Source organism: Nicotiana sylvestris, chromosome 4, assembly GCF_000393655.2.
Source record: "Nicotiana sylvestris chromosome 4, ASM39365v2, whole genome shotgun sequence".
Classification (NCBI taxonomy): Eukaryota; Viridiplantae; Streptophyta; class Magnoliopsida; order Solanales; family Solanaceae; genus Nicotiana; species Nicotiana sylvestris.
The window spans coordinates 112,203,343-112,218,170 of record NC_091060.1 but is presented as its reverse complement, the minus strand read 5'-3'; the positions used below and the strand labels follow the sequence as shown (position 1 = coordinate 112,218,170).

At 36.9% G+C, this 14,828-nt stretch overlaps 1 protein-coding gene across 1 annotated transcript; it reads left to right on the top strand.

Annotated features, from left to right (window-relative positions):
- The first annotated feature begins 9,031 nt into the window (after positions 1–9,031).
- Positions 9,032–13,852, top strand: LOC104226533 (phosphate transporter PHO1 homolog 9-like). The gene is made up of 13 exons (XM_009778547.2): positions 9,032–9,743; positions 10,499–10,799; positions 10,892–10,940; positions 11,014–11,085; positions 11,178–11,307; positions 11,624–11,744; positions 11,861–12,119; positions 12,236–12,340; positions 12,425–12,469; positions 12,565–12,714; positions 12,809–13,087; positions 13,174–13,313; positions 13,569–13,852. Exons 1-13 carry the CDS (start codon positions 9,272–9,274, stop codon positions 13,660–13,662), a joined length of 2,217 nt encoding a protein of 738 aa, XP_009776849.1. The 5' UTR covers positions 9,032–9,271; the 3' UTR covers positions 13,663–13,852.
- Positions 13,853–14,828: the final 976 nt, after the last annotated feature.

Below are 14,828 nucleotides of genomic sequence, written 5' to 3'. Positions count from 1 at the left end.
CAAATTCTAAGGGGAATTTCCCCCACACAAGGTTAGACAAGTCACTTACCTCGACTTGCGTTAATTCAATTCCCTAGTAAGTCTTTTCCTCGATTATCCAACTCTTAGTGGATCGAATATTTTGCAGCACACTTTAATATCAGATTAATGAGAAGACCAAGAACAACTTGACCAGAAATAGATCATTACAACAGAGATGGGATCGAAACCTTGACCAAATAGAACCTCGAACCAGAGGAAATTTTGATATACAAATAAAGGCTCAAGCTTATCACGTTGTGTTGTTTCGGTGGTTTTGCTATAGATTGAGTGTTGGGTTTAGATATTAAGGTGACAAAATTTGAGTTAGGATAATTGACTGTGGTTTTGAAGATGAGGCGTGAAATTAAAAGAAGAGAGAGATGTCTAAAAGGTTTGTGTTCTCTTCCTCCGCCCTCTATCTCTCTACTCTATGATTGTCATTTTTCTTTTGTTGGAAAATGACGTGAAGTCACTAATTTTTGTTAAAGGAAAAAGTAAATAATATGTACATATTAAAATAGTAAAAGGCTACCTTTAAGAGAAAATCAAGATACTACGTGCTAATTGCTTATACTGTGTACATCTAAATTAAAATAAAACTAACTCTAAATAACAATATTAGAACTAAAAGAAATATTCTAGCACTAAAAAGGTATCAGGTTTCGGGGAGGGTCAAAAGTAGATGTCTACATATGGTACCCTTTATGCCAAAAGAAACGATGCCAAAACATGAAATAAGAGCGCGACACAATCCAAAACTTACCTGAGCACTCGGAGATCCAAACCAAACATCCACACAAGTTATATAACCACCATATAGCATAGAAAAGAATATAATTTAGGGGATCGAGGTTAAAATACTTGTAACGACTAATCGGGTCGTTACACACCTGATGGTATTAAGCATGTTATCTATAAATGGGTCTTTGTACGTAAAAGGAATTAGAAAAATGAGGTACAAAGATATAAGGCACGCCTTGTTGCACAAGGATTTTCACAAAGGCCTGGTGTCGATTATGAAAAGACATGTTCACCTGTTATGGATGCAATAACGTTTCATTATCTCATTAGTTTTGTTCCATGAATATCTTGACATGCATTCAATGAATGTGATTACAACCTACCTTTATGGCTCACTTGATAATGAGATATATGAAATTCCCGTAGGATTTAAAATGCCTGACATGCATAATTCAAAGTCCCGAAAAATATTTTCAATCAAATTGCTAAAATCTTTGTACGGTCTAAAGCAATCAGGAAGAATGTGGTATAATCGCCTTAGTGAGTATCTTTTAAAGGAAGGTTACATAAATGATGTCATTTGTCCATGTGTTTTTATAAAGAAAACGACATCGAAGTTTGTTGTACTTGTCGTATATACTGATGACACAAACCTTATTGGAACTCCTACAGAACTCCAAAAGGCAATTGATTATTTTGAAAAACGAATTCGAGATGAAAGATCTAGGAAAAACAAAATTATGTCTCGGTTTAAAAATTGAACATTTGGCAAACGGAATTTTTGTTCATCAATCTGCCTATACATAAAAGGTATTGAAACGATTTTATATGGATGTAGCACATCCGATAAGTACTCCGATGGTTGTTCGATCACTTGATGTGAATAAGGATCCGTTCCGACCTCAAGAAAATCATGAAAAGCTTCTTGGTCCAGAAGTACCATATTTTAGTGCAATTAGTACGCTAATGTATCTTGCTAATACTACAAGGCCTGACATAACCTTTCCATTTAATGTTTTAGCAAGATATAGTTTTGCTCCTACAAGGAGACATTAAAATGGAATCAAACACATATTACGGTATCTAAAAGGTAAAAATTGCACGGGGCGCCCTATTTGGTCGCCCCCATTTAACCTATACTCATTTTTTTTAAAGTTTCAACTTGTACCCACTTTTTAAACAACTTCAGCCCCCTTTCTCCTCATCCTTCTCCTCCTTCATTTTCTTCTTCTTCTTCTTCTTATTCTTCTTCTGCTTCTGCTGCTGCTGCTACTGTTGGTGCTGCTATGAAACTTTAGTTCATGGGATGATTGCCATAAATATATTTATCAGATTATTTAAAAATAAATTATAAATAATTACGTAAGTTAGTAGACAATAATTTGTGAATATTTCCACGTACGTAAGTTAGTAGACAATGATAATTTTGTTCTTTTCACGTTTATTGTTTCCAAAATTTATGATTTAGATACTGTTGACAATCTGATTATTTATCTAGTATGTTAGAAAGCTTTTTCAAAAACTTCAGCTTATATAGTGCTGAATTTTTACAAATGAACTAAATAACTTCAGTACTAAATAAGCTGAAGTTTTTGAAAAGCTTTATGACAAAACTAATGAATCCATGGCAAAAAAAACTTCAGCTTTTAGTGCTGAAATTTTTACAAATGAACTAAATAAATTTAGCATCTTCTGCTGAAGTTTTTGAAAAAGCTTATCAGGACAAAACAACAACAACAACAACAACAACAACAACCCAGTATAATCCCACAAGTGGGGTCTGAGGAGAGTAATATGTACGCAGACCTTACCCCTACCCCGAAGGGTAGAGAGGCTGTTTCCAGGAGACCCTCGGCTCAAAAAAGCAACAGGAGATGATATATTAGTACCATAAAAATGCGTAATAAAAATAACAACAATATATAAGAGATATGAAATATGAAATATGAAAGATATGAAATATGAAATACATGATACGAAATACGAACTACGAAATAGATGGCTGGTATAGTACAACTAAAAGGTAAAGCCCCGCATCGATAGACGACCAATGACATTCCTAGTCTAACTCCTAACTGGATAGTCTCACTCTATTGTGCTGTAGAAATATTCACACTCTCCCCTAACCTACAACCTTAATGCTCGACCTCCATAATTCCCTATCAAGGGCCATGTCCTCAGTAATCCTAAGTCGCGCCATGTCCTGTCTGATCACCTCTCCCCAATACTTCTTAGGTCTTCCTCTACCTCTCCGCGTGCCCACTACAGCCAGTCGCTCACACCTCCTCACCGGTGCATCAGTGCTCCTCCTCTGAATGTGCCCGAACCATCTGAGTCTTACTTCCCGCATCTTGTCCTCCATGGGGGCCACACCCACCTTCTCTCGAATATCTTCATTCCTAATCTTATCCATCCTTGTATGCCCGCACATCCACCTCAACATCCTCATCTCTGCTACTTTCATCTTCTGGATGTGTGAGTTCTTTACCGGCCAACATTCAGTTCCATACAACATGGCAGGCCTAACCACTGCTCTATAAAACTTACCTTTTAGTAACGGTGGCACTTTCTTGTCACACAAGACTCCCGACGCTAACCTCCACTTCATCCACCCCACCCCTATACGGTGTGTGACATCCTCGTCAATCTCCCCGATCCCCTGAATAACCGATCCAAGGTACTTGAAACTACCTCTCTTGGGAATGACTTGAGAGTCAAGCCTCACTTCAACTCCCGCTTCCGTCGGCTCAACTCCAAATTTGCACTCGAGGTATTCCGTCTTCGTCCTACTCAACTTGAAACCTTTAGACTCAAGAGCATGTCTCCAAATCTCTAGCCTCTCGTTGACGCCGCCTCTTGTCTCGTCAATTAGAATAATGTCATCAGCAAATAGCATGCACCATGGAACCTCCCCTTGAATATGATGAGTCAGTGCATCCATCACCAGGGCAAATAGGAATGGGCTGAGCGCAGACCCTTGGTGCAACCCCGTAATAACTGGAAAGTGTTCAGAGTCGCCTCCTACTGTCCTAACCCGAGTCTTAGCTCCATCATACATGTCTTTAATCACCCTAATATAGTTACTCGGGACCCCTTTATCCTCTAAGCAGCTCCATAAGACCTTCCTAGGAACCTTATCGTACGCTTTCTCCAGATCAATAAACACCATGTGGAGATCCTTCTTCTTATCTCTGTACTGTTCCACCATCCTCCTAATAAGGTGGATAGCTTCTGTGGTAGATCGTCCCGGCATGAACCCGAACTGGTTGTCTGAAATAGACACCGTCCTTCGCACTCTCATTTCTACCACTCTCTCCCAAACTTTCATGGTATGACTTAATAATTTGATGCCCCTATAGTTGTTACAGCTCTGGACATCACCTTTGTTCTTATACAGCGGGACCATTGTACTCCACCTCCACTCTTCAGGCATTCTATTAGTCTTGAATATAACACTAAACAATGCAGTAAGCCATTCCAAGCCTGCTCTACCCACACACCTCCACAGTTCAACCGGAATTTCGTCTGGCCCGGTAGCTCTGCCCCTTCTCATCTTACGCATTGCCTCCATGACTTCATCGATCTCAATGTCCCTACAATTACTTACTTCATGGTGACTGTCGGCATTCCTCGATTCCCCAAGTATAATATCCTGATCCCCTTCTTCACTTAGAAGTTTATGAAAGTAGGTCTGCCACCTCCTCTTAATCTGGTCATCTCCCATCAAAACTTTGCCGTCATCATCTTTTATGCACCTCACTTGGTCCAGATCCCGAGTTGTCCTCTCTCTCGCCTTAGCGAGTCGGAATAACTTCTTCTCCCCACCTTTGTTCCTTAGCTCCTCATACAGACGAGCAAAAGCTGTCGTTTTAGCCTCTGTCACTGCCATCTTCGCCTCCTTCCTAGCTACCTTATACCTTTGACTTCAGCAAATAGAGAACAAAACTTCAGCTACTATGCTTAAGTTCAGCAATTACAAACAAAAATTTCAGCAAATAGAGAACAAAACTTCAGCTACTATGCTTATGTTCAACAATTATAAACAAAAACTTCAGCACACTTGCTACTTCAGGCCTGTCTACTAGAATGTTGAAGTTTTGCGTGATTGTCTTTGCTACTTCAGCCCCGTATGCTGAAGTTACGCGAAAAAGTGGGTACGTTTGCAATTTTTTTTGCAAAGCAGGTACAAGTTAAAACACGATCCAAAAAGCGGGTATAGATGCAAATGCCCCATCTAAAAGGGCTATCAATATGGGCTTATTTTATAGCAATGATTGCAGCCCCGATCTTGTTGGTTTATGCCGATGCTAGGTATTTATTTGATCCGCACAAGGCTCGATCTCAAACAAATTATATATTTACATGTTGGTTATGCCAATGCAGAATATTCTCTCTTTTCTTTGCAATATTCTTCTTTTCTTTTATTGTGTTTATTTCAATGCAAATGTTTTCCTTATTTGTTGAAATCATTTCGTATTCGAAATTGAAATGTACCACTACCATGGAATTTCTTATCGTTTCTTTGACAATATCCAAAAGGCCAAGGAAAAAGAAAAGCTGAAAGAAAGAAAAGTAATCCACGAACGAAATTAAACAAAATAATGTCGCAGTTTAAAGATGCAAAGAAATTTGCAAGGATGATGGTCGTACAACAAATACATCATTTAAGAGCAAAGTTGACCAGTATCCTTGCCTCCAATTGGGACATTGTCAACGGAATTTTTTTTTTTTTTTGGTTGAAAAAAGGACAAAATTTGAATGGAAAAATCAGGATCAAGAAGCAAGTATTTCTGAAAGGACTGCTAGAGAATAAAAGTCTAAAAATTTAATTTAATACATTAAATATATCTCTTATGTATTATGACGACAAGGGAGAAATATGTCATAAGATATTATTATATTGTGATTTTATTTGCCTACGTTATATGGGAGAAAATGAATAATCTACTACTTCTATATAAAAGAGAAAACAGAAATATTGAATGAAAAAATTTCCCCCTTTAAGATGACTCTCCTACTCTATTGTATTGTTGTATGAGAAGAAATTATTTTAATTAATAAAAATGCAAAACATTTTCTCAAAAAAACGAATATGGAAACCTTTTATGCTAATAGCTTGTTTGGCCAAGCTGTTGAAAGGGAAAAAAAGTGCTTTTGAGGAGAAGTAGAAAAAAATAGTTTCTCTACGAAAATACTTTTTTGAAAAGAACTTTTGAGAAAAATACATTTAGAAGCAGTTTTTAAAGTTTGGTCAAACACTAATTGATGCTTAGAAGTGCTTTTCAAATTAATTAGTCAAACACAAATTACTTCTCACCAAAAAATACTTTTAAGAAAAAACACTTCTCAAAATAAGCTGATTTTTGCGGCTTGACTAAATGGGCTATAAGAAAACTTACCCCACCAAGAAAAGTAATTAGAAAATCAAGGTAAACCCCAGTCTAAATCAAACGAAAAGCCTAAAGAAAATTACTGAAGCAGAACAAAACAATAGTTACTGAAGCAGAACAAAACAATAAAAACAGAACAGAACAATAGTTACTGAAGCAGAACAGAACAATAGTTAATGAAAGAGAACAGAAACTGAAGGAAAATAGTTACCTTCTGCATATCAGACATCATTGTAAGGTCTCTTCCATCTTCTAAGCCCAAATCTTCACTCAAACATTTCAGAAACCAAGTCCAATTGAATGTGTTCTCCACCTCTACAACTGACATCTGATTGCTTCCATCTTTGGAGACAGCTACAAGAAGTTGTCCCTTGCAAACTCCTTTCAAGAAACATCCATCAAGGCCAATAATTCTTCTGCATCCTTCCAGCCAGCCTCTTTTCATGGCATGTAAACAAACATAGATTTTAGAAAATACCAGTTTTCCATCACCTTAATCTTCTGCTTTCACCACACATGTACTCCCAGGATTGGTCTGCAAAATCATATCTCTATAGTCATAGAGTCTTTTAAACTCTTGATGCACATCACCAATGATTTCTTTCAATATCTTAGCTCTAGCCCTATGGGCAGTTGATCTCCCTACATTGAGGTCCAGTTCTTACTTTATCAATTTTCTCAACTCCCAAATCTTCATACCTGGTTGTGACATAATTCTGCTCCTGTATCTTTTTGCAAGATATCTTGAATTATAAAACTTGTTCTTGTTGGTTGTATAACACTTGTGCACTGAATTATATCTTTTCATCTTAAAATTATTGGATCTGCCATCTTTACTAGCTGCTAGAAGCCATCCACATTTAGGTACCATAAATCTAACCCTCACCCTATGTGGCTCATTTATGTACTTCTCAATCTGCACCCTTTTTTTATTTGGTGACTGCTTCCCTAAACCCATCAACATTTTCAAATATCAATCCTAACTCCCAAGTTATTTTCTTGGCAGTAGGATCAAAGATCAATCTCTTTTTTTTTTCTTCTTTTTTTTCCTTCATTTCCCTCTTATGCTCTTCACCATCTTCACCTTCCACATCTGATGCAAAGCTTTAAGCATCGAAGAATCAAAGTATGGCTCATCAGTCCCAACTAGACCTTCATACCTATTTTGCTTGCTACCTGTACGCAGCTCATCAAACCCAATGTCTACACCTGCTTTATCTATATTTATATCACCCTTTCCTTTAGGCTTTTCACTTCTTTTTCTCCTGCTTCTCTTCACCTTCTCTCTACCTTCACCCAACTCCTTATGGATATAAGATTGGAGGTCATTCTCATCAGGAACATTTAAGTCAACATCATCAGAACTATTAGAAGTCCAGTCTATGTCTACTTCTCCTTCATTCCTAGCTTCATCAGAAGTAGCATCATCAGAAGTAGAAGAGTTGGAAGCAATATCATCAGAAGCATTTCCATCATCAGAAGCAGCAGAACTGTCTGAAGTCCCATGTATATCATCAGAATCTTCATAATCTACCCCTTCAACCTCTTGGACCTCTATAGGCCTTTTTCCAGAAGCCTTACTACAACTCACACTTTTCCCATTTTCAACAGGGTCATGTACTGTTAAAAGGGCAGCATGAGTCACATATATTTCTAGTATATCCCCATCCTCTAAATGATTGCAAATATCTAAAATATCCTTATCAGTCAATACATTTACCAGCTTGTCAATCCTATCCATCGGGCATATATACAGCTCATCCACTTTAGTTAGGCCCATCTCCCTAGTGTAATCCATAAACTCAAAGAAGGAAATCCTATCTACAGCCACGTCTAAAGTCAAGGTTTGACTACCCCCCACATATCTACTAAAAGGACCAATAATTAACTCACACCCGTGATACCACTTTAAAGTAATAATTTTAAAAGACATTGTCCCTGAAAGAAGCAGACAACAGATTTCAATTTCACATGCAAATAAAGAATAAAGAAATCAAAATGGACAATAAAGAAAGATATAACAGAATAAAAAAAGAAAAGACAACACAAACTCAAAAGCCAAAGGTTTCAGTAGACAATGACAAGAGATTCCCCCAAAAGATGTCTTAAACCCTAAAAATACTCCTGACGAAATACCCAAATAAACCCTAACTATTTCGACCCACCCATCTAAATCAAAATGGTTGAACAACCTAAAATGAGAATATTAACCTGAAAATGACGAAAGTAACAACAACAAAGAGCAGATGTGTTCTCGTCGGATTCGCTTCAAAGGTTAGGGCTGAAAAATATTTTGTTGAAAATGGAATTATGTTTGTTAATCTGGTCGCGAAGTTGTTTTTAATCGACAGGGTCAGATCTTTTTTGGGTCGGGATTAAAAATAGAGTCGGGTTGTCCATTTTAATTAAAGAATCGTTTGTTTTTTAATTTAAATAAGCGCAAGTAAACACAACATTGAATATTAACGGGGCTGGTCAAAAGTAGTGTGTAATTGACACACATTTGAAAGGTTTGATGTGTAAAGTTATACCTGTTGTCAATATGTGTGTAACAAGGATTTGAGTGCAAGGTGGATGACTAAACTATGTATTTTGCCATTGTAGAATATTGCAAGTATTCTGACCTTATGTTATGTTAAATGTATCCATCCGCATGCATTTTACTTATCAATATCTTACTATAATACAATCTTTTCCAGTTGGTATTCTTTTGTTTTCTACAGCCTGGACGTTTTTTTGTCATCATTCGTGTTTACACTTAACTCCATGATGATTAACAATTAATTTTAAAACTACACTCTTTTTGGGGTTGATGAGTATTTAATGAAGGTGCTCAATATAATAATTGAAAATTATCAGAGACCGGTAATATACTCATACTCATTCTGGGCTGGCAAGAAAAATTCTAAACTATCAAAAGAAAAAGAGGAACACATTGATTTTACGAGGAGTCCATTTTTCTTGGACATTCTTGGAAACTAACAGCTTGGTTGCTGACCCTTTCTCCAATCACGGCTTGAAGCAAAACCCCACATTCTTATATAAAGACCACCCTTTTCATTTTGGATTTGGTAAAACAGAGCAAGTCCACAGGATAATCTCATCTTTGATAAATAAAGATGAAATTTGGGAAAGAATTTGCATCCCAAATGGTCCAAGAATGGAAAGAAGCCCATATGGATTACAATTATCTCAAGAGTGTTTTAAAAGACATATTGAATTTCAAGAAAAGGAATACTGCTGCATTACCTGAAGTTGAAGGCTCAATAAAGAGAAGGCTATCTATGTACAGAGCCTTTAGTGGATTTCAGACTAGTTTTGAAGTTTGTCAAAACAATGAAGATGAAGCCATATTAGTTACTAGTTCAGAAGGCCATTATCAAACTATGTTTCTTATGTCACCTGAAAAAGGTGGAGAAAATGAGATGGTTTTCTTTAAAAGACTTGATGATGAATTCAACAAGGTCCTAACTTTTTACCAGAAAAAAGTAGAACAAGTGAAGGCTGAGGCTGATGAGTTGAGTAAACAAATGAATGCACTTATTGCTCTAAGAATCAAGGTTGATAAGCCCTCCCATTTGGGAAATCCAGGTATCTCCAATACTTTGGCTATTCTATCAATGTTCCATTCAACAACAACAACCCAGTAAAATCTCACCCAGTGGGTGTGAAACACAACATAAATCGACTACCCTACTACCCCTTAACCTACAACCCTAATGCTCGACCTCCACACCTTCCTATCTAGAGCCATATCCTCGGAAATTTGGAGCCGCGCCAAGTCCTGTCTGATCACTTCGACCCAATACTTCTTAGGCCGCCCTCTACCTCTTCTCGTACCTGCCAAAGCCAACCGCTCACACCTCCTAACCGGAGCATCTAGGCTTCTCCTCTGCACGTGTCCGAACCATCTAAGTTGCGCTTCCCGCATCTTATCGTCCACCGTAGCCACGCCCACCCTCTCCCGAATATCTACATTCCTAATCTATCAATGTTCCATTCTTTTGGGAAAATGGTCTACTACCCCTCTTATTATACGAAATATTTTAATTTTATCCTCCGTTTTTTTGGGGGTCATTCGTTCCCTTATTGTTAGCAAATCATTGTGTATTTACCCTTGACTCGGAGTAATTTTAAACCATAATCAAAAGTAGAGTGAGTTCTGTTCGCGTTGGAGCTCCATTAAAGTTAACGGAAAATACAAGACAATTTGCTAATGAAAAAAGTATGAATGACCCCAAAGTACTAAAACTAGAAATTTTAATAAATTTGGAGTTTTTCCCTTAATTTCTCCATCCCATGATTGCCCTTTAATTTGTTTGAATTCTTGTTTAACCCCAATATAGGTAGGTCAGAAATGGAGGAAATACAAGAAGTAGAGATGACCAATGAAAAAGAAGCAACAAGAGGGAAAAGAGATGCAGCAAACATAAATCCAATGGAATTTAGGCCTGCTCCATTGGAGATTTTGGACCATGTAAAAATCAATGTTGAACCCGAAACACCTGTCTCGACTTTAAAAAATATCATCCATACTTCAAAATTTAACTTATCATTCAGCAAAGAGGAGCTCAGAAAAGCTGAAGAACAAATGAGAAAGGCTTTTGTTGAGTTCTATCAAAAGCTTCGACTTTTGAAAAACTACTGGTAATGCTTGCATTTTACTTACAAATGAGGACTTACTTATAGTACAGTAGTTGCTTTTATCTTCAACTAAAACTCACACTTAATTGTGCCAGTTTCTTAAATGTGTTGGCATTTTCCAAGATCATGAAGAAGTATGACAAGGTACTATACTGAAGTGATCACTATAGAAAGTATTTAAGTTTTGCCTTTTCACCTGTGCAATTTATTGATACAGATCACCTCAAGGAAAGCTTCTAAATCATACTTAGAGATGGTTGATAAATCTTATCTTGGTAGCTCTGATGAGGTATATACATTTTCCTTCACTTTCAAAAACTGCTTAATTTCCTCTCAGCATTATCATAGTTTGAACTTCTCATCGATCTACGCCGTTTTTAGGTTGCTAAGCTCATAGAAAGAGTGGAGGCCACATTCATAAACCATTTTGTCAATGGAAATCGAAGGAAAGGAATGAAATCTTTAAGACCACAAGCTAAACGAGAAACGCATAGAATAACATTTTTCCTGGGTAAGTATGCATCATTAGTAGCATCAACTTCTTAATTCCTGTGTAATCGGAGGTTAAATTCGGATTTAGGGCGGATTCTTCCAGTTCAACTGTACCTATTGCATTCAGCTCAAACTATGAATAATACATATGCAAAAAAAAATTTAAAATGTACACATATAATAAGATCATACTCATTTGAATCAACTAACTCTGGATCCTTGATTCGCCTCTATCAGGTGATGTATTATTTTCATCCGGGATAAGTGCTTAGAAAAAGTTGGTAAACTGCATCATAACCATAGATGTTAGTAATTGAAATATGTTTCACCAACAGGTTTGTTCTCTGGTGGCTCAATAGCATTAGTGGCAGCTATTGCTGTATCCATACATTTAGGAAACCTTCTACAGCATGAAAGTCGTGGACAGTATATGGAAAATATATTTCCACTCTACAGGTAAACTAATCATCTGTCTAATAAGTCATATTGATTCTTAATTGCCCCTTGTCTGTCTACAAGCGAAACCATGTTTTAAGCAATACATATGAGTAATAGAGCTGTATCTTTTGCAGCCTATTCGGATACATTGTCCTTCATATGCTCATGTACGCCGCGAACATATACTACTGGAGGCGTTTTAGGGTCAATTATCCCTTCATTTTTGGCTTCAAGCAGGGAACAGAACTAGGTTACAGACAAGTTCTTTTCCTTGCTTCTGGTCTTTCAGTACTTGCATTAGCTGCTGCATTGGCCCACCTAGATATGGAGATGGATCCAAATACACGAAGTTTTGAGACAGCGATTGAACTGATCCCACTTGTCGTGGTGTTTGTAAGTCTAGAAAAAACATTACTTTTTCTTCTGCTTTAATTCTACAACTGATCTATACAAAAATGTTTCAAAAATTACAAACCCCTAATGATTGTAACACACTTTTTTTCTTTCAGATTCTGCTTCTAATAACTTTTTGTCCTCTGAACATCATATATCGTTCAAGTCGTTTCTTCCTTATAAGATGTGGCTGGCAGTGTCTGTGCGCTCCGCTTTATAAGGTACCAGCAATTTGTTTAGGAGATATTACAGATTAATAACACAGAAAGTACATAGATAATAAAATGTTTCACATTATTTTGCAGGTTAATCTACCAGATTTTTTCTTGGCAGATCAACTTACCAGCCAGGTTTTACACTAATTTTTTTTTTTTTTTTTTTTTTTTTTTTTGTATTATACCAAAAGAGAATCCAAGAAGTTGATAATTAAGTCTGTGCATCTCAGGTTCAGGCAATTAGGAGTTTGCAATTCTATGTCTGCTACTATGTGTGGGGCAACTTCAGAACAAGATCTAATAAATGTCAAGAAAGCAGTGTTTATCAAATCTTATACATAGTCGTAGCAATTATTCCCTTTTGGTCTCGGTTTATTCAGGTGTGAGAAACTTTGCATGCACCAGAAAAAATGAAAATAGATATCTTCAAAATTATTTAACATGGTGATAATTTGTACTTTAATATATGTACAGTGCCTTCGCCGCTTATTTGAAGAGAAAGATTCAATGCAGGGGCTTAATAGCCTCAAATATTTCTCAACCATTGTTGCTCTTGTGATGAGGACACTTTATGCTCAAAAGAGAGGAACTTTTTGGAGAGTGATGGCGGCATCAACCTCAGGAATTACTACAGTTGCAAATACTTATTGGGACATTGTTATAGATTGGGGTTTATTGCAAAAGAATTCAAGAAACCGTTGGTTGAGAGACAAATTACTTGTGCCACACAAGATTGTCTACTTTGTTGCCATTGTAAGTGCAGAAAGCAGGTTTGAAAAATATATACATTATTGATCTCTTCCAGTGTAATTAACTTTGTTGAAGTGTAATTAATGCAGGTTCTTGACATTATTCTGAGATTAGTATGGATGCAGTTGGTTCTAGATTTTCAAGAACTACCATTTCTGCACAGGAAAGCAATGGTTGCAGTAGTTGCCTGTCTAGAGATCCTTCGCCGAGGCATGTGGAATTTTTTCAGGTCGGAACTCCCAGCCATTATCTATTTGAGTAACATATATATATTCAATGATATTGTAAAAGAATATGAAGTCATCTAATCGTCCATAAAAAGAGGAATTAGTAACCTGAAAAACAATGCAGTTAAGTATGTACTACAACAGGTTAAATTATTTATCTATTTTATAGCAGAAATTTGATGAGTTAGGCAGCTACTTGTGTGTTTATTTGACATCACGTAGAAATTTGATGAGTTATACTTTTTTTTATTGTTCAGATTGGAGAATGAGCACTTGAATAACGTCGGGAAATATCGTGCCTTCAAGTCCGTACCATTGCCTTTTAACTACGATGAGGACACGAGTCTATAACTATATTTAGCTGATATATATGCAGAACTCAAGATGATTTCCTTTTTTTCTTGTACAATTCTTTGATTCGTTTGTCAATATTGGTGTTCATAATACTGCACTGAAGATATAGGACACAAAGAAAGTTGATTCCAGTCTCTTTCTCCTTGTATTTATAGAATTTCTACATTATACCAAATTACCCCTAAAAGTATGTCAAGTACTCATCCTATATGACTTAGTGGGCTTAGGATTTTAAGGCCCCAAAAGTGACTTAAAGCCACCGATGTGGGAAACCCAACATATACAAACTACGTCTAACGTCTCAACTTAACGTAACTGGTTTAGATCCGCAAGGGACATTAATTCTTTATATCAAATGGAATGGTGCTTGATAATTGGTTGACTCTCTCTACAAACTACCAAGACGTGCTACTACCAAACATCTTTTCACGAAAATATTTTTAGCGTAATTATTTTGGGCCCATGATTGATGCATGGAGTTAGCATAACCACTCAAATACAATAGCTGAAGAATACAGCTAATAAGACATTTACGTCCAATTTGAAAGGAAAATAAGCTAAGTGAGGATGATGAATGTAACAGTAACCAGTGGAACAGTACAAAGGCAGTGAAGGAGAAGGAAATTCAAAAGTGCAAGGACCAATTGCCAACAAGCCCGAGAAGATTACAATTCTCTGAAGCTGGATCTTCAGCACAACCATCTCTAGATCTAGAACAGCCTGTAGCAGCAGCAGGGGCTGGGATGGAGAAGGATCTGCATGCAAAAGAGCTTTGGCAACAGAATCGCAACTCTCGGATGGGAATGAGATTGGAGTATGTTCCGCCAAGTCATCGAGATGGTAAGATATTCATTCAAATTGTTGAAGAAGATGTAAGTGAGCTGAACGAACACTGGGCAACTGCTTTAATTGGGTATGTACTTGGTGATGCTCCGTATGAGAAATCTGTGGAAAGCTATGTAGAATCTGTGTGGGATTTTGTCACCAAACCCCAAATTCTATATCACAAGGATGGGTACTATGTGTTTCGATTTACAACAATTGAGGAAAGGGATCTTGTCATGCAAGCAAGGCCTTATTCGTATCACAATAAGCCATTTATTTTGCAAAATTGCGAAAGGGATTTCCATTTTGGCCCAAGTGTATTACTACAATTCCTTTGT

Excerpts from the sequence above, each read along its gene's own strand:
- LOC104226533 (XM_009778547.2), top strand. The coding sequence starts at position 9,272 with ATGAAATTTGGGAAAGAATTTGCATCCCAAATGGTCCAAGAATGGAAA. Across the intron at positions 11,745-11,860 it reads AATATATTTCCACTCTACAG|CCTATTCGGATACATTGTCC; the intron begins GTAAACTAATCA and ends TATCTTTTGCAG. Across the intron at positions 12,341-12,424 it reads TGTGCGCTCCGCTTTATAAG|GTTAATCTACCAGATTTTTT; the intron begins GTACCAGCAATT and ends ATTATTTTGCAG.